At 38.3% G+C, this 21,103-nt stretch overlaps 1 protein-coding gene across 7 annotated transcripts in view; it reads left to right on the forward strand.

Moving 5' to 3' along the window:
- Wdr59 (WD repeat domain 59) overlaps nucleotides 1–21,103 on the forward strand; it is a 210,555-nt gene that overhangs the window by 97,828 nt on the left and 91,624 nt on the right. For all 7 annotated transcript variants that reach the window (XR_006262124.1, XR_006262126.1, XR_006262125.1 and 4 more), the window contains exon 12: nucleotides 19,910–20,060. Coding sequence is in view for 4 of the 7 variants with exons in the window: in XM_043429564.1 (XP_043285499.1) it covers nucleotides 19,910–20,060 (151 nt within the window). In the remaining 3 variants the exon portion in view is untranslated. The remainder of the gene's footprint in view (nucleotides 1–19,909; nucleotides 20,061–21,103) is intronic.

Raw genomic sequence — 21,103 nt, forward strand, 5'->3', positions numbered from 1 at the left:
TCCTTTCAAGCGGCGAGAAGAGAGGAAAGCGCGAAAAAAGATGATAGAGCGAAGGAAGGACAAGCAATTGAAATTCGAAATAAGTTATGAATGAAAAGCTGAAGAATGGGCTTTTCGGATGTGTATACGCAAAAACGAAAAGAAAAAGTGATAATTACGATATATAACAATAAATAAATGAAAAAAGTGGAGGTTTTTGAAAGAGAAGGTGGAAGAAAGTGTGAAGCAACGATATAGTACTATTAGTATGAGATCTGGACCCGTGCACTGAAAGAAAGCAAGCAATAAACGAAGGAAAAGAAAAGAAGAGATAAAGCAGAGGAAGTCTCAAGACAAAAAATATAAATTCAACAAAGTAAATAATAAAGTGACAAATAAAGTAAAATAATAAAGTAAATAATGATAAAAATAAAGTAAATAAAGTTTCAATAAAATTCATTACTACTACTACTAGATCTACTACTTGTTATGAGAAAATTGTTTCTGAACTTGAATCAGTTAAAACATATGATTGTACCTAATGTTCCGATCGGTGGTCGTGGTTGGAGTTCATCGTTCTCCTCATTATCGTCATTTTCCTGTTCATTTTGTTGAGCCATGATTATGTCGACGTTACCCTTTAGTGCAGCTGCCTTATTTAGGAATTCGTCGGCAGTAATTTGCAGCATATGCAGTTCACGCCACGCTAAACAAAATGTAAATAACTTTACTAATGCCACTATAATGTATTGAATTATATAATTATAAAGAATATTACATCGAATACCAAGTATTTTATCTAAAATTGACGTCGATATTATGTATTTGAAAGTAGGAATGCTTCGATGGAAGCTTACCTTTCAATAACTGCTTTTGTTTGAATCTGGTACAATATCTCTCATGTCTGCCGATTTGTCCATTATTTTTCAGACGTCTTATTCACGTCCGATTGCAGCTTTAGCAGCTTGCCTTAGGCGTAAAAAAAGATCAATATTAATATTATTCAGTTCAGTTATTGTAAATACGAGTGGCGAATCATTGCGTTTGACTACAGATAATACTTACAGACGAAATCCCACGGTCTAGGGCGAGTGTCCATCCAATGCTGCAATCTGCTGTGATAGGACTCTATAATGTTGTTGATTCGTTGGTAATTATTTTTAAGAGCCTCGAACTTGGTTCCGACCAAATGAGCTGGCAAATATGCTAGGGCCAAAACTTTCTTAAAAAAAGTTTTCGCTTCCTCATCAGTACGGATCACCTGGTGTAGACCAAGAGACTTGACTTTCTTGTATATCGCCTAAAACCCAATTCATTACTTTTATGCTGATTCTTATGAAAAAAGCATGCTCTTATTACTTATTCGCATCAGAAAAATATAATTCTGCAATTATTGATGCAAATGGACGGTAAATTGAAAAAAATCATATATTAAAGAAACACTTCAGCCCATTGGGTTTTTTTTTACTTCGCTATTCTTTCCTTAATTCAATTTCTTTATTTCGATATTTTTAGAAAATGAAAATTGAAGTAAAAAGTGGGATCGGAGTCTATATGGAACCTTAAAAAAAATCTGTATACGAGAGACAGCCCCATGAGTAACCTGCTCACAATTTTCATGCGTTTTTGAAGTAGTCTCGAATTGTTAACAGTGATACTTATGAAATTTTTTTCCTTCAAATGAGCTTTCAGTTGGTTCATATTCGTACTGACCTATTTCCGGCTGATTTTTAGAAAAAGTATAAATTAAAACCCACTGAATTTGAGTGTTGCACTCGAAAGAATCAACATCGAAAAGAATAGTTATTTTAGATCGCGTATCTGTAAAAAATGACGCTAAAGTTTGCAACATTGGAGTCCAACGAAATGATCTAAAAAAAAACTCAAATAATTCCAGTAGATTTCAAATTTTGTTCCCTACCGAATTAGAAATTTGTTTTTTCAACCTACACCAATGAAACATAAAGTAAAAAATGGCTTAATTACAAATCTTTTATTCATTCATTTCGTTGGATTTCAACGTGCAAACTTCATCGTCGTTATAAAAAAAAGTGATTCTCTATTACGTAAAAACAACCTCATTACTAACCTAACAAAAATAACGACATTGGAATAATAATTTGTTGAAATAAGACATTGGATAAACCATAATATACTATTTATGCGAAATCACCGAGAACTCGACTATAAACGCGTCATAATTTAGAATTTGACACTCTTGTTACAGCTTTTTTTTTTTTACCAAAGAGTTGCGGAAATCCTTTTTACGGATTCCGTGTAGTCTTACGGACTACATGGGTATGTGGGACTCCCAAAAAAACAGGCCTACCCACTAAAACCGCCACCTCCTTGTTGTCCTTCCCCCCAGCCAGGGACTATGTTGATATTACTTCTGACCAGGGTTGCGAATTTTCAAATTAAAAAAATTTGAATTAAAAATTAAGAACTTAATTTTTAATCCCAAAATTAGAATTAAAAAGTGATAAAATATGTTTTAATTCAAAAAACGAAATTGGAGTAAAAAAATAAAAAAAATTATTATTCAAATCGAAAGCTGAAATAAAAAGGGATTAAAAAAGTGAGATCTATTTCTAACTGAAAAGCTAGAATTTTTAATAATTGAAAGAAAATGAGACAAAAAGTTTTGAACTATGATGAAGTTTTATTAAAGATAAACTTTTATTTCACTCAGATAACAGGTATCTAAAAACGCTTCAAATTTAATTTAATTAATTATTTTTTTAAATTAGCTTTAGCAAGTATTCTTTGCTCAAAATGCTGATCATTTAATTTATTGTATTTTGGCAAGTTTAGCATTGTCGCATTACTGAAAAGTCTTTCGACAGAGGCAGAAGAAGTCCCACGTGCCATGTTAATACGCGGGTCGTGACGACGGCCTCCTCCGACAACTCGCGACTTGGCAACGGAGCATCCTTGGGTGACCTCTGTGCGGTGCCTCGTGTCGCCGCGGGCCGGATGTCTTCGGAATTCGCGCGATCAGCATCGCCTGATCGCGAGCTCCGAGGGCCGTGTCCGAGTGGACGGACGAAACGCTGAGACACTGAAAATCCCCGTCACGACGATCGCTTTCGAGCTATCGTCGCCGTGGCGAGGATTTCCATGAAACAGTTCCGTTTGCTCTTAAGTGACTCTCGGTCGTCCACGCGGATAACTCCGTAATTCAGCAAGCTCGCGGCGGAGTAGTAAATCCTGAAAGATTGGTGAACCGCACAGAGAATCATAAGCCTGTTTTCCGTTAACTAACGCGAAGTGAGCAACACACAGCCCCTTGCCTCACGGACGTTCCTTTAGTGTTTATTCTTAATAAATCTTTTGTTCAAGTGTGAGTGAGTATGAGAAGGAGCGACGGCGGAAGGATTGTTTCCGTCGGTAATGTAAGTTTCAAGTATTCAAAATCATTGTAATTATTGTAACTCGAAATTGATTCCTCGTTCCAGATATAAAATCTATTCATTAAAAACCCTTTTTATGTTCCAATTTGCGTAGTGTTATTTCATTTTGAACCTTCGAGCGATCCCGTCAATCTTTCCCGGGGCCCGTATGGGACCAAATAAGCGTACCAGATTATAAGTTGCTTTGCTAGAAAATTATTCGTTTCTGAACCCGAAAAAATATTTCAAGGAAATCCTGCAGCTTCTCTGCGAGTTGGTGGCAGCGTGACTTCTCTTCTAATACTCGAATTGCTCTTTACTCATTGTTCGTCCTCTCTGGACGTAACAATGGTAAAGGCGTGTTGTATCTTAGGAATGTTTTTTTAATTTCTGGAAATCTTTCTAAGATGCTAAGTTGACAGTCCGAGTTTTTCAAATATCTTGTCACTTCTGCGGTTAATTCCCCCTGTGACAATAAAGGCCGAAACTCATCAATGGTATCATCCAGGGATCCAAAATCAAAGTCTCGATTTTCTTTAATACGAGCACTTGACGACTCAGTTAAGGCTTCTTTTGAAACAGCTTCGATAAATCGAGTATGTATAACCTTCTGATCTTCTCTTGAAAAAGATGAAAGCCAGCGGCCTCTAAAAGCTGGATGTGAAATTGCAGCAATTATTGCATCAATATTATGTTCACTAACATCAAACAACGTGACGAATCGTTTTTCAATACTACTTATAATTTGATTTAAAATCGGTTTACAGTACACTATATCTGGACGAATCAAAAGTGTATTAATACGTTTCTTGACTGAAACTAACGTTGGTAGAAGAATAGCATAATAGCACTTTTCTGCTTGTAAGCTATCAATAGCCTCTGCTAGAGGAGTTGAACATTCAATGAATTCTTGTAAATAAGTGAAGTCAGATGAACGAAATGGTCGCATAAGTGTTTTCAAATCATCACTCATTAGTTTTTCTTTAAGCTTAATCAATTGCTTGAAGCAATCGTAAGTCGAATTCCATCGAGTTATGACGGGCTTTTGAATGGAAACACCCAGGATAGACTTCAGAGTTTCTCTCTTTTTCGCAGAACGTAGTAATTTCCACAAATTCTTACATTTTTTTAAAACACTTTCATGTTTTTTTTTTTTTAGGTCTGAGTCGGTATTGATAGCCTTAATAATGTCCGTTGACGCTATTAAATTTAATGTGTGACTCGCACATCTGTAAAGAGTCGGCAAAAGTTTTTCACATGCTTCACTAAATTCTTCACTCGTTTCAGCAACTTCATTATCGGTGTCACTCCAATCGTCAGAAGGTTGATCTATTAAATAAAAATAATGCCATATATATATATATAATATACGTACAATATAATTGAACATTTTATTGTTTTCACATAATGAGACATTTAGTTAACTGCAAATATTCTCACTTCATGGACGATACTTCTGTTGAAATTTTTGTTTTTAACATGTTAAAGCACAATCAATTAGTATATAGCATTAATATCTTTTACGTTTATTTGATACAAAAATAATAGAATGCAAATATCAGATTATTGAAATTTTTGCTCATGCATAAATAGATTTGTTTGTCAGTTATCAGTACAATTTTTTTGATTTTTGAAACAAAGAGAAAATTTAAAATTAGGAAATTTGTGTATCTTAATTAATAATTGATTACAAAAAAGATCTCAGTATTTGGATGGAACTGAATTTTAGCTAAAAAGTATATTTATAATATTTTAATATATTTTTCATACCTGGTTCACAATCTTGAGAAATGAATAAACCCCGAATTCCTAATTCTCTAAACGCTTTTACAAAATTACTTCCATTGTCTGTCACTGTTGCTTGAATTATATCGGGTCTTAGTCCAAATGATGAGTGGATACTCGATAAAAGAGATGCAATCGCATCAAACGAGTGTGTACCCGAAAAACGTCGACAAGCTAACGCAGCAGATGTTCTCTCCAGTGTGTCTGAATCAAGCTATTCAAAAATAATATATTTTCAAAATTTAATTTTCATTAAAAATAAAAATAAATTCCGATGAAAAATGTTTTGAGGTAAAAATTATGAATAATAGGTAATATTAATTGATTAAATTATTACCCAATGAGCTGTAACACCCAAAAAACGGCGTGAGCCTCCTGTCCAAACATCTGCCGTAGTACAAACATAGCCATTTTTTTGAGTTACACAGAGTAAATCCTTGCGAATGTCGTTAATGGTTTGATTGTAAATTTCATTAACACGCTTTTCTAATATATGTCGAGTCATGTGATGTATGGTGCTACCCTGCTTCTTTATTTGGAGATCTAAAAATAATGAAATGATAATTAATCAATACAAAAAGTAAGTTGTAAACAGAAATTTTAAATTTTTCAGTAACAATAAGCATTTTAAATATTAACATATTTAATATTGTTAAATAACAAACGTCATCGTTGATTACTATTCAAATTAGGTTTTGATCCGATAAAGAATGAAAATTGTGAAAATACAAAAAAATCATACTCTAGATATAATTATGTAAGTTTTACGTACCATCAAAAATTTTGCGAAAATGTGGATCTTCAACTGAACTAAATGGTAGTAGTGATTTCAAGACATAAGTTGTAACGTTTTTCTCAAATATTTCTTGGTCGAATACACATGACCAGCGACTTCTGTCGATTAAAACTTTTTTTTTAGTTTTATCGAATTCCTTTTTATGCTCCAAATACTTTTTATACTCTTTAAAATGTTTTCTTTAAATAAATAATTGATACATTTTAATAAAAACAAAAACCTGAGGGCTTATTTAAAAATAAAATAATTTTTCAATATAACACCATTCACGAAAAATGGTAAAATTTTTTGCAAATAATCTGATTTTTTGCTGTGATTTGTTGCTGTGATCGTTATTTGATTCACTTCAATTCACTCAAAAAATTAGCTTAAAAATGCTCAAGTCTATTAGGCGATTCAAAAATAAAATGATTCAATTTTTTAAGAGTTATAATCACAGATATTTTTCAGAAACATTTTCTTTAAAAACTTTCAATAATCTTTAGACATAATTATTAAATGAAAATTGAAAATAGTATTGTAAGATAAAAGTTACTTTTTTTTACCTTCAAATGAGAAGTATAATTCGAAGTTGTCCGTATCGAGCCTCTAATTATTTTTTTCGGAAGACAAAAGTTACATTCAGCAATAAGATTTTTATCAGTTGATTGAGTCACATCAACTGTGAAAAAAGTTCCACTTAAAAGAGGTGAATTGTCTATTTTATTATGAAATTCCTGTTGGTTTTGATCCAACTCGGTCTCATTGTCTGTTCCTTCAGTCTCATTTTCAGTCTCAACTTTAGATTGACTATCACTTTCACTTTCATTAAAAATATCATTATTATGGTCGGACTAGACAACATTGTTACCTGTAACAATTTATATAAAGACGTAAAGAGATTTAATATGTTTTTTATTACTTGGGGACTCTAGCGAAAGCTCACTAAGTTGGCGTTCAACTTTATCATTGTCAGCATCAAAAGATTCGCCAGTAGAACTTAACCTACGTTTCTTGACCGGTGTTTCCTGAGACCTATAACCAACAAATTTTCAATTAAAGATCCAAATCTTGAATCAAAACTGACATCATAAAACGTCAGTATATATGTGAATTAGGGTGGCCCTTAATATGGGTGAAAAAAAAAATTGATCGCGCCGCCCCCCAAAACGGTTCCAAATGATAAAAAAAAAATCTACGCAAAGCCGTAGCTATGTCCGGTAAGAGGAAGACGTGCCTGTAAGCATGAACCTGGATTTAAATATCAATTTTTCTGCATGATTTAGTAATTTTTTAAAATGTTGTATTTCAGTGAAAAATGGTCGTATAGAGGTCTAAAAAAATGCATTTTGAAGCTTCAGGTTTCTATTTTCAAGATCTTATGACGAAAAAAATGCAGAGCTACATGTTGTGCGCAATTTTGAGAAAAAGTGCGAGAAAAAAACAGCAAATTTTTATGCTTTTTTATCAATTCCATAAGCGTAGATTTATTTTTTTCAACTAAGCCATGGTATGGACCGGATAGCTGGTTTATTAGGCTTCAATTTGCTTTTTTTAAAACTTGGGTAGGACCATTTTTTGCTGAGATGTTGAACTTTGAATGAAAAACTCTTTTGTCTTTGATCGACGATATCTCAGCAACCAATGGTCGCACAGGAAATTCAAGGGCAGTTCTGAAAATTGGAATAATGTCCTACAAGGTTCCGTTGCAATCTTGAAGATCCATTTTTTATTCCATCCTTGTCGTGAATTTTAAAAAATAGGAAAAAAAAGGTAATTTATGGTTTTTCAGAAGCTCTCAATGTTGGAAGCCTTAAGAAAAACAATCAATATTAATCAAAAACTTTCGGAATTTTTTTTTTGTATATTTCAACCTTATTTATGGGAAAAATGTAGAAAAAACTTGGAAATTTTTCATTTTTCATTTTTGTCATGATCATGACTCGTTTAACGTAAAAAACGTGACCCTCAAATTTGATTAATGTTTGATCGGTTGCCACGAAGAAACTATTGGTTAGATCGAAATGTAACTTCGGCAGGGTTTTCGGGGGTATATTCAGCTGTAAATGGCATACTCAACATCAGTCATTTCATGATTATTTGAAATTTGGCTATTGACTTTCTGAAAAACCATAAAATACATTTTTTCCTATTTTTTTAAATTCACGACAAGGATGAAAGGAAAATTTCACCTCAAGATCGCAACGGAATCTCAGCAAAAAATGGTCCTACCCAAGTTTTAAAAAAAGCAAATTGAAGCCTAATAAACCAGCTATCCGGTCCATACCATGGCTTAGTTGAAAAAAATAAATCTACGCTTATGGAATTGATAAAAAAGCATAAAAATTTGCTGTTTTTTTCTCGCACTTTTTCTCAAAATTGCGCACAACATGTAGCTCTGCATTTTTTTCGTCATAAGATCTTGAAATTAGAAACTTGAAGCTTCAAAATGCGTTTTTTTAGACCTCGATACGACCATTTTTCACTGAAATACAACATTTTTAAAAATTACTAAATCGTGAAGAAAAATTGATATTTAAAACGAAGTTCATGCTTACAGGCACGTCTTCCTCTTACCGGACATAGCTACGGCTTTGCGTAGATTTTTTTTTTATCATTTGGAACCGTTTTGAGGGGCGGCGCGATCAATTTTTTTTTTACCCATATTAAGGGCCACCCTAATGTGAATATACTTACATTTTGATCGTATTCACGTAATTTTTTTATCACAAAATATTTATTAATTTCTAGAACGATACTCGATCTAGTAATTTCTCCGGCAAGATTGCTGGGTTTGTTTACGAGCTGTGCGAGTAACGGAGGACTACATGACTCCCAGCGCCTCTAGCGGCGTAGACACTTAAGTTAAGAGAGATGAGGAAAAGCTCGAGTGCCAGGGGCCTATCTTTGAGTATTAAAGATGGCGCTATGTGAGCTCTAATTCTCTAGTTCCAAATGGTAGAACATCAAATACGCAAGCGCGAGATACTTTAAAATTCAAACGCAATAAATAATAATAATAATAATGACATCAGTAATAATAAAAATAGCTCTCGAATTTATTTTAACTATTAATTCGGTAATTAAATTTAACTTATTTCATTTAATATTTAATATTTACATTATTATTTCAGTTAATAATATTCGATTATTCTTATTATTATTGTTACACTAAGAATTAAAAATACTTTGATAACACAAATATTTAGAATGGAAAATTGAAAAATTAGTTTTCATTCCAGTATTTGAGGTGAAAAAATTTTCAATTCCGAACTTGAGATTAAAATTCTTTTTCCATTTTTTAATCCGATATTTGGGATTGATAATAAATTATTAATTTTTTAATCCGGTATTAGGGATTAGAAATTTGAAAATTATTTTTAATATAAATCTTCGGGATTACAAATTAAAAAAAAAAATTAATTCAAACATTAATTCAATTATCTTTTTAATGCATTATTTACAACCCTGTTTCTGACTGGGGGTTCTGCCTGTGTTCGTTCGTCCGTTCTGTCCCACCGTTCTCGTAACGTCGCGTCACTCCGTCTGCTCAGTCATCTGTCAAGCAGCCGTCCGCGTTCTTCCGTCTCAATATCGTTTCCGTGAAGGTGGTGACTAAGCGCCACCATTCCGGATCGTACAGCATCACCTCGACGATGTTATCGGGGGAGATGCTGCCAACCGTTGTCTCCAGTTCTCGTCTGAGTCCTGTCCAGCGGACACACACGAAAAACGTGTGTTCCGCGTCGTCTCGTTCGTGTCCACAGTACTTACAGTCCGGTGTCCGTACTCTGTTCATCTATGGAGGTACCGTCGGAAGTAACCGTGACCCGTCAGAAGCTGGGTAACGTAGAAATTTACGTCGCCAAACTTCCTTCCGAGCCACGGCCTCAGGTCCCGTATAAGTTGTCTCGTCCACTTACCATCGTGTCCGTTTGTCCACCGTCCTTGCCATTCATCGATCGTCCTTTCGCGCTCGGCTACCGTCGCGTTCGTCCGTCCTATGTCTGCGCTGCTCCCGTAGATCCTCTTGCGCTCAAAGGCAAGGAGATCCGCGGGAATCACGCACGCCACCACGAGAACAGCTTGTGCAGAGACTGTTCGGTAGGAGCAAGCGATTCGCAGCGCTCCCTGTCTCTGTACCATAGTCATCGTCTTACAGTACTTCTTCGTCTTCAGGGTGTCTGCCCATATTTCCGCGCCGTATAGGAGGATCGAGTGGGCTGTTGCCATAAGCAGTCGCCGTTTCCCCGGTCTCGGTCCCGTCGTGTTTGCCATCAGGCAGCTCAAGGATGCTACCCTCTCTGCCGCCCTCTGGGCCGTCTTCTGTATGTGAGGCCAGAAAGTCATCTTCGTATCAAGGGTTACCCCAAGGTAACCTTTGAGACCAAGGACTTCCCCTTGGTCTCCGTCTCGTACGTCCCCACCCTCATGGGAAGTATGGTCTGTATGCGTCTTTTCGTAAGAAACGTCACTTCCGTCTTTTCTGTTGCGAGTTGCAGTCCGTGGTCTGTCATCCAACGTCCAACTCGTCTCATGGTCTGGTTCAACGTTAGCTGCGCCAGCTCGGGAGATCGCTCTGTGATTACCGCCGCTACGTCATCAGCGTAGGCGACGAGGGTCACTTCGAGCGGCATCCCAATCCGAAGCAGGCTATCGTATAAACCATTCCAGAAGTCAGGTCCCAGTATCGACCCCTGAGCAACCCCAGCGGTGACCTGTCTTGTTACCTGTCCTTCGATCGTTTCGTACGTTATTCGTCTGTTTTTCAGGTAATCCTCCACAACCCGAGCCAAGTATGATGGGATCCCGAAGTTGCTTCTGAGCGCCTCCAAGATATCCACCCACCTGGCCGAGTTGAAAGCATTCCTGATGTCTATTGTCGCCAGCAGCACGACAGGTCGGGCTGCGTGGCAGTGTCTGTCCAGTTCCAGGAAAGAGTCAACCACCTTTTGGATTGCTCCAATCGTCGATCGGCCCCTCCTGAAACCGAAGTGCAGGTCCGAAGGACCCCCTCCGACCTGCACCGCGTCCGTCAATCTCGGTCTCAGTAACTGCTCAAAGAGTTTACCTGTCGTGTCAAGTAAACTCAACGGTCGGTAGGCTGAGGGCGTTTTAGGGTCGCCCTTACCTTTTGAGATAAGGACGAGCCTTGCCTTTTTCCACCGATCGCTGAACGTCCCTGTCGTCAAGCACGTGTTGTACAGGTCGAGAAGTATCTCCGGTCGTAGGCGAGCCACGAGCCGGAGGATCTCGGCCGGTACTACGTCTGGTCCCGGCGCCTTGCCAGTCTTCATCGCCTTCGTTGCTCTGGTGAGCTCCTCAGCGGCAAAGACGGGGGGGGGGGGGGGCGCCGGCACGTCAACGTCGTCCGTCACGTTCGTCCGAATTGGGTGCGTCGGAAACAATCCGTCAACAATCCGTCCTGCTGTTTCGGCGTCTTTGAGTTCCGGTGGAACTCGGGGCCCTAGTTTGCCGGTCACAATCTTGTAACCGGTTCCCCAGGGATCCTCGTTCACCTCCTCGCAGAGCTTCCTCCAGCATCGCGTCTTGCTGTCTCGTATTGCTTTCGTCAGCGTCTTCCATGCTGTTTTGTAAATGGCCTGGAGGTTTTCCTTTTCGGGTCCGCCCCCAGCCTTCGTTACTCGTCGCCAATTTGCCAGGTATATCCTGCGCAATTCGGCTATCTCGTCCGTCCACCAGTATTGTGGTCGTCTTTTTTGTGTCTGTCGTCGTTTCGGCATTGTGCTGTTGCACAAGCCGTCTATAAGTTTGGCCGTCTCGTCTGTTAGACCCTCTGCCCTTTGTCGGCCAGTCAGCTCAGGGGGAATTTTCGTCACAGGAGCTGACGCTGCCATCAGCTCCTCAGAAAATTTTCGTCCGTCGAGTTTGTCGAGGTTCCACCGCGGGGGTCGGTGGGGTTTCGTGCGTCTCGTTTCTGTCCGTCCCGCCACTTCGAAGACGATGTACTGGTGGTCGCTGGCTGTGTAGTCCTCGACCACCCGCCACCGCCTCAGTTACGGCAGGATTCTGTCCGACGTCATCGTCACGTCAGGGATGGAGTCTCCGAACCCTGGTCGTCTGTACGTCGGCGTGTTTCCCGTGTTTATCACTACCAGGTCCAGCCTTGCGGCCATTTCCAGTAGCAGTCGTCCGCGTCTGTTCGTTTCTGTCATTTCCCACTCGGTTGCCCTCGCGTTGAGATCCCCCACAACGATGACATCCCCGGGCAGGTCCCTAATTCCGTCTTCTAGGAGTGCCACCTTCCTTTCGAATTCCGCCGCAGTGCAGTTGGGCATCAGGTAGACGCTGACGTGAGTGACAGCGCCAGACGAAATCGTCCCTACGCCACGGTCAGAGACTCGCGATTGGGCGGCACCCCTTACCCAGATAGCGGTAGTCTCTGTCGCGTTCGTGATGTACGTCTGGGTCGTCCTTCTCCTGTATGGTTTACACAGGATCAGGATGTCCGCATCATGTTCGTCGGCTATCTGTGGTAGGAGCATGTCTGCGGTCCTACTTCGGTTCAGGTTCCCCTGAACTATTCTGTCCGTCTTCCGGCCTGCCTCCTGCACTCCTCCAGCGCGGCCCGAAATATGGCGCACCTTCCAGTGCCGGCGAGGTGCGCTACGTCCTTGTGCCCCGCCTCGGAGCACAGTGGACAGACCGGTTTGTTCTTACAGTCCATTGCGTGGTGTCCGGATGCGCCGCACTTGCGGCAGTATTTCGTCGTGTCCACGTCCTTGCAATCGGCCTTTACGTGGCCGAAGCCAAGGAACCTGTAGAATTTCGTCACCGTCAGTCGTTTCCGAACGCGGCAATGCACCCAGCCTATTCCGATCCTGCCTCGCCAAAGCAGCGCATCGGCTTCCCGCGAATCAAGTTCGCAGACCGCCATGTACTGCTCGGCACGGTTCGGACCGAAAATGTGTACTTGAAAGTCCACGTCTCGTCCCGTATCTTGCCTAAGAGCGTCCGTCACGTCATCCGGAGTCGCAACGCAGTCCAGGTCCATGATCTCCAATTGAACCTTGGAGGTCAAAGCCCTGACGCTGCCCGCTTTCCCTATGGCGTCCTGTATCTGTTGCTCAAATTCGTCGCGTTTGTCCGGTTTGCCTGCGTCCGCCTGTAGCTTCAGCAGGCACAAACCGTTTTTGGTCTTCCTCAGAATCGTCACCTGCACGTGGCTCTTCTTCGGATCCACCGTCGACCGTATCTTCCGTACTATGTCCGAGTACGTCATGTCCGTTCCCGGTCTGACGAGAACAGCCGTTCCCCTTTGTCGGGGGGGCCGGACCGCTCCCGTCAGCTCAGGTTGTCGCGTCTATTTTCTTTTTTGTTTTGTTTCTGTCCTTCCGTGTAACTGTCTGCCAGTCCTCGGCCGGTTCCGTTGTCGGTGGCCTCTTTTGAGAGGACTCCGGCGTGGTTCCAGTCGGCGATCGTTTTCGTTTCGTCCGTGTGGCGTCTCTTTGCCGTTCGTGTTGCCCGTCGACGTCTTGTCACTGCCTACAAGACGGCCCCTTGTGGCTGCTTCCATCTGCGTATGCAGCGCGATGTCAACGGTCTCCAGGATCGTCTTGATTCCTGTCTTTACCGTCATGTTCATATTTTTTTGTACGTTAGATGCTTCGGCCATTTTCTTTGCAGTCTCGTGGATGAGCCGCAGCAGTTCCATCAAGTCATGTTTGTCGCCCGTTGTTGTTGCTGTTCGTTTCGTCGTCTGTATTGTGTTGTCAACGGCGGAAGCGTAGCTCGCCACGCTGCTTCCGCTGGAGACACTGTCCGTCCTGTTCCGTCTCGGTAGGTTTAGTAACGTCTTGTCCGTATTGTTAGTCCGTGTCGTCCTCATCGTCACCGTGCACAAGTTGCGGCCCTCAAAATCCGTGCCGCTGCCCGTGGCCACCGGGGCTTTCACCCGATCGAAACCCGTGGTGGATTTCCCATGAGAAGGGGTTACCACTTGAGGTATGTCACTGTTTTTATTGTGCATGTCCATTTGTGTCTGTCCCATTTTACTACAGGTCCCTCGTAGTCGCGACTCCACGAACCGCGCTGGGACAACGCACGGCCCCTGAGGTCCCCCCCCCCCCCCCTGTCATATACAACCCTAATAGTCATATAAAACCGCCAAAATTCCCTTAAGGAAAAAAAGGTTAGGACAAGTACATTGATGCTTCCGTGTTTCCTGATCATATCATGAAAAATGTAATAAAAATTCCATAAAACAAATTATGAAGTCAACTGTAAATAATTTTAACAGAACAATTGGAAAAAAATTTCACAAATTTTGAAAAAAAAACATTACATGAAAAAAAATACAAATCTGTAATTCTTTTGTATAGTGAAAAAAATTCAAATAAAACTTGAGAAATAAAACACCAAAATATCGCACTTGAAAACTTTTTGAAAAACGATGCATTTTTCTTATCTTATTCTAATAACTAAATCAATTTAAAAAAAATTTCATCTAAGTTACTTACAGCATTAAAATTAATGATATCAATTCGAGGCCAAGTATTTTCTAATAAATTGAAAAAAGTTACCACTTGAGTTACGTGCAGCACTAAAATTTATGATATCAATCGGAGAACAAGTACTTTTAACTTATTTTTAAACATAATTTGTATCGATCCAATCGACGTCGAATATTGTGAATAATACCAGAAGATCCTGAAAGCCTGAAAAGTATTGATTTTCTTATAAGTCTGTGCCACCATAGAGTAACAAATGACTTCAGCTTTCATGTGATTTTTTTTTTTATTTAAAAGCTTCTTAGAACAATTTCATAATGTTGAAATTTGGAGCTACTTATAAATTACTTGTCCTCCTATTGATATCATAAATTTTAAACCTGTAAGTAACTTACAAGGAACATCACTTTGGTGTCCCCCTCCGATTTTCTTGAAACTGCTGTATGTGAAAGAGCATTCGAAAGTAAGAGATACGTATTTTTTTTTATCGGCGGAAAAACGGTTTTAAGGGGTGAAACCACCCTTGAAAGTAAGGCATGTCAGGGGGTGATTTTGCAGTTTCACCAACAAGCACTCAACTGATTTTGATAAAACCAAAACCAAAATGTTCCTTATCTGAAGTGATGAAAAGTTCACCCTGTACACGAAAAAAAAAAAAACAGGGGGTTAACCACCCTTACATTCTTATATTTCTCACGCCACAATGAAAAGGAACGAATATGATGGAATGAAACGGGTTCTATTTTCATGAAAACATGAAAATAAAGTTCACGTGTTTTTGCATTTTTGCAAAATAGCAGTCTTAAGGGGGTAAACTACTCCTTTTTTGAATTTTCGTACTGTATGTGGCTTATTTCTGTTTTACATGTTTTTGCTGATTCGAAATATTATAATAATTTCGAATCAAGATTTTCTGAGGTATCGAAGTCAATACAAGACTCTGAAAGGGTGAATCTTCCCCACTCGATTTTCCTCTTTATTCGCTATTTCAAAATTTCTCCCTGCATTTCGTGCTATTTGGTTGCTCTGCATCGAAATTACGAATTTAATAATTTTAGGAACGTATAATAATCGTATTGACCTCAATTTTGGCGGGGCAAGGGAAGGAGGAGGGTAGCCATTTGATATTTACTATGATTCAACTTTGAAGTCTGAATAAGTTCCATGGTGTTGATCTTGTTTACTAACTAACATTTTTTTAAATCAAACTTCAATACACATTAACAATTCATTAACCGTCTCATAGTATACAATCGGATTTTATTAGATAAGTACATATATCGAAATAAAATATAATAAAACCTATGATTTCCAGCAATTATGGCTCATACGTTGTACAATAATGATATTCATCAAAAAAATGTTTCAAACACAAAGATTTTTTGCACCATGCACATTTTATAATCACTATATTATTGTAACCAGGTATTTCACAGTGTGTTTTTGATTGACCGAACCCAAAATCAACAGGATTTTCGAAATATTCCGGTTTTTCCGTTATATAATTACTTTTAAACCATGAATATTTGAAAAGATTGATATAGCGTGGAGATGACAATTGATTGTGGGCCAAAGATTGCAGTTTGATTATATTATTCCTCAAATGTAAATTTATATCAGCATCCACTAATAGAACACTATCTGAAAAATGTCGTACAAAATTTTTCCATATCCTAAATCCAAATACATCAAGCGGTTGAATTTTTCCAGTTGTACCTTTTGGGATAATCATTGTGATGATTATTTTATCATGAGGGGTGGCTTCACGTACAACTTTGGGGCAGTGTCCACTCCAGGAATCAATCAGTAATACGTTGTCACTTCCAACATTCGGAAAAAAAACTTTTTCCATCCAAATTTTAAAATGATCTGTAAACATATAACAAATTATATATTTGTAACTATATTTTGGAAAAAGTTGATGCACCCTTAACGATAATATGCACCGGAAGTAAGTTTCCCAGATTTCGATGCTGTTACTATGACGTTATCTGGCTTAAACAATTCGTTCGTTACTCTTGGTCCAAATTCACCTTTTGCCTCCTTTAATACTATGAATAGTGGAAAAAGTAGTTTCCCGTTGGCATTTATTGTTGGCTGAATCGTATAGCTATGGGTCGTTGAAGACACTGATTGTACAACACATTCAACTTTTTTCGATCCTTCCATCGCTAAAGTTCGTGCTGAATGGATTTCCAGTTGAAAACCGCTTTGATCCGAATTATATACATTGCTTGACCCATACTTTTCTATTAGTAATTTAACATCTTGAACAAATTTGTCCGCATTTGTTTGCAGAAGCGCTTCCTCCACAATTTTTCTCGTTATAAATTTATTAATTTTTCTGGAAACAATGCGATGCGATTTCTTAAATTTCCATAGCCAGTTATGAGAGGCTTTGAATCGTATATCTTCATGGCCTATTTCTTTCTGTGCCTGTAGAGCCCACTTTCGAAGGTCAATATCATGAACAATGACACCAGCGTCTACAGCAGTTTTCATATTCCGTAATGTGTATTCAGAAATTCGAGCTAGTTTTTCTTTATATGTGCCACCCTTGTTCAATTGTTGTGCCCAGCGTCGTAACTGCCGTATGGATTTTACAGATTTGTATTTTTGTTTGACGGTTTCAACACTGTAATTCTTTTTTTTACCAGATCTCCAATATTCAACAGCTTTTTTTTTATAATCATAGCTCAGCTCATCGTCACTAGAACAAGCGTCGGAATCGACATCATCATCCTTTTACCATATGATATCTTCAACAGCAATTGCTTCGAACTCTTTAAATGGTTCTTGAAAATCAAGAGTTTCTTCCTGTGTCATCTCAATCCCGTTGTAATCTTGCATAGAATCGATTAAAATTTTTTCGAAATTCTCCTTCATCTCTATTTCTGCATTATTAACAGGAGTTTGTGCAATGTTCATAGCCTCAAATGTAGCCAGTAACAATTTGATAACGTTGATTGGGTTGACTCTCATGCTGGTAAAAGTAGTAGGCGCAATACACCAAAAGCACAGAAAAAGCACGCACGATTTGCAGCTCACTCAAATATGCACTAGTACAATGCTAATGGTTACCGCCTTCGAAAATAAGTATCGGAAGAAAAAAATATTTATTAATCTCACGATGCCTGATAACGTTTTTATCTGATGCATGACTCAAGAATATTCGGAATGACTAATGTCATTCGGTGTGTGAGAATGCCAAAAGTATCAGGTGATCATAACTACTTGATAACATTTTTATCTAGCACAAACACCGGGGTCATATGTCTACGCCTCTATTTTTCCGCCAAAGTTAAGAAAGTGTTTTATAGAGACATTTTTATCTGTAGCATGGTACCTATTCATTTACGTGCAGTTTACAAGCTTTCTATGATCACCGAAAAAGTAGTTGTGGGAACTCCCCCCCCCCCCCCCCCCCCCAACCGCCACCATCCAGGTCAAAACGAGTTTTATATGTTCCTAAAATTATTAAATTCGTAATTTCGATGCAGAACAACCAAATTGCACGAAATGCAGGGAGAAATTTTGAAATAGCGAATAAAGAGGAAAATCGAGTGGGGAAGATTCACCCTTTCAGAGTCTTGTATTGACTTCGATACCTCAGAAAATCTTGATTCGAAATTATTATAATATTTCGAATCAGCAAAAACATGTAAAACAGAAATAAGCCACATACAGTACGAAAATTCAAAAAAGGAGTAGTTTACCCCCTTAAGACTGCTATTTTGCAAAAATGCAAAAACACGTGAACTTTATTTTCATGTTTTCATGAAAATAGAACCCGTTTCATTCCATCATATTCGTTCCTTTTCATTGTGGCGTGAGAAATATAAGAATGTAAGGGTGGTTAACCCCCTGTTTTTTTTTTTTCGTGTACAGGGTGAACTTTTCATCACTTCAGATAAGGAACATTTTGGTTTTGGTTTTATCAAAATCAGTTGAGTGCTTGTTGGTGAAACTGCAAAATCACCCCCTGACATGCCTTACTTTCAAGGGTGGTTTCACCCCTTAAAACCGTTTTTCCGCCGATAAAAAAAAATACGTGTCTCTTACTTTCGAATGCTCTTTCACATACAGCAGTTTCAAGAAAATCGGAGGGGGACACCAAAGTGATGTTCCTTGTTAGATGGATTTTTTTTCAAATTGATTTAGTTGTTAGATCAAGATAAGAAGAATAGGGCATGGTGTTTCAAAACGCTTTCAAGCGCAACATTGCGGTTTTCTATTTATCATGTTTTATTTGAATTTTTGTCACTTTACAAAAGAATCACAGATTTGTATTTTTTTTAATGTAATGCTTATTTTCCAAAATTTGTAAAATTTTTTTCGAATTTTTCTGTTGAAATTATTTTCACTTGGTTTGATAATTTTTTTTATGGAATTTTTCGTGATATGGTCAGGAAACAAGCGGTCAATATACTTATCCCAACCTTTTTTCCTTACCTAAGGGAATTTTTATTAATGACAAAAGAGGAGACATATTGCAATGTATTGATTTTGCAAATTTGAGAGTAAGGCTGTTTGGAGCAGCGTTGTTTTTTTGTAGAGCCGTAAAGAGGGCACAGTTATTATTCTGTCGATTATTTGGACTTGGTGCAAACAGCGTTGCACCGCCTGGTAGCTGAGTGACACGTCGTTACTACCATAGGGACTTTTTGACCCGGAGAAAACTGCATTACACGCAGTGGTGGGAGAGTAAAACTTCGTTTCTACCAAAAGGTCTTTTTGAACTGGGGCAAACTGTTACACGCACTGGTGGCCGAGTAACACGTCGTTACTACGACTGGGTCTTTGACCCGGCGCAAACTGCGTTACATGCACTGGTGGCCGCATACCACGTCATTACTAACTACCATTGGGCCTTTTGACTCGGGGCATCTGCGTTACACCTGCATTCATCCCCATAGTCGAGTAACACTGTTGCTGCCACTGAGTCATTTTGGGTCAGTTTGACCCAAGAATTCGGTACCCCAACCAGTATCCGAGTATCTTATGGTTACTACCATTAGATTATTTGGACCCAAGCTTAAACTGGTATCAGCTCAGATTAACTGACGATAAATACGATTATCCCTACTTCGAAAAAAGATTGCAATGAGTGATAGAAATACATTGCACTACAAAATTAAATGTTATGAGTGATAGAAAATTTTTACATTACATTCAAAGTAATGAGTGGTGGATTTTTTTTCATTTCAAAGATAAACACGATGAATATTGTATCGTTTTTTTCATTACAAAATTCAATGTAATGAGTAATGGATTTTATTTACATTACTAATCCAAAAAGTAATGAATGACGCATTATTTGTTTATTATAAATTTTCCAACCTTGCCTCAGATTCAGTGGAATTTTATTCGAGATTGCTGACATCAAAATTTTATATTGAAATTTTTTTTCGCTAAGAATCCAAATTTAAAGTGAGCCAAAATGAGATGTGAAAATAAGTCGAACGAAAAAATTAATGAGCATAAATATGTCCTGTGTTTCTTTCTAGACATGTGTAAAAGATGAATCGGAACCTCTTCGTTTGGGTTACCATTTACAGAGGAACGAAGATTTTTTGAACTCAACAAACATATACACGAACTACCAGGATACTTACATACCATTTCCTAGAACTTCTGGAGTAAAGTTTAGCTGCGTCGGTACGTATTGTAGTAAAGAAAAAACATAAAATCTTCTAATATTCACGTTCTATGTTTTCAGTGAGTCCATTGAAAACGATATATAACGATATTAGATCACGAAAAAATTGAGAATTGACGTACTAATCACCTTAGGCCATATTTTACGAAGTTCTATTCAAGAGACTTAAAGGTTAGCCAATTTTTTATAGGTTGTTTGGACCTACAGGAATATAGCCCTGAATTTTCGAACAAATCCGACTTGCACTTTCGCAATAAAAAATTATTGAAAAAAAATCGATTTTTTTGAGTTAGTGCTCAGGGAACGCATCTGATTGAAAAACTTAACACATGAAAGTTGTTCGGCATAATGTCCTCTATAAAAAAGGTCTTATACAAAAATGCGCTATCATTGTTAATTAAGCAGTTCATTGCAAATAACGACAAAAAATCACAACTTTGTTTTTGCTACTATATCGTTTGTTTGTAGAGTTATCGGTTTGAAATTCATATAAGATATAGGGAATTCAATGCCCAAGAGAATGGTGCAAGATTTATTAACCTATGAGATATAGTTTAGCAACAATTTGCGATCTTCGAAAAAACTTTGACATTCCATCGAATTTGGCGATGAAGGCCTACAGCGTAGAAAAAATCGAGGAGCTTCGTGTCACCGTGCACAAACTTTTTGGAAAAAATAAATCGTTTTTGTTGATAATAAATAGTGTTTTTTGACGTTTTAAAAATTTTGCTTATAAACAAATAGCAATTCTGGACAAAATTATAAAGATATTCGGAAAAATCTTGCACCATTGGATGCGTTTTTGAAAACGAACAATTTAAAAAAAAAGTCGCAATATCTCTATTACAGACCAAAATATGAATATTTTTATATTTTTGCAAATATCTGTTGTTGATATTGAGATTTTTGCAAAAATCAAATTCGATAGCCTTCCGTATGGTTCCAGCTATGAGATATGAGATTCGATAAAATACTGACCTTCAACAGGGATTTTGTCATCACGGTTATACGTGTAATCTACTCGACGCCGCGCGGCCGAGAG

This window comes from Venturia canescens, chromosome 9 (genome assembly GCF_019457755.1).
Source record: "Venturia canescens isolate UGA chromosome 9, ASM1945775v1, whole genome shotgun sequence".
NCBI classification, from domain to species: domain Eukaryota; kingdom Metazoa; phylum Arthropoda; class Insecta; order Hymenoptera; family Ichneumonidae; genus Venturia; species Venturia canescens.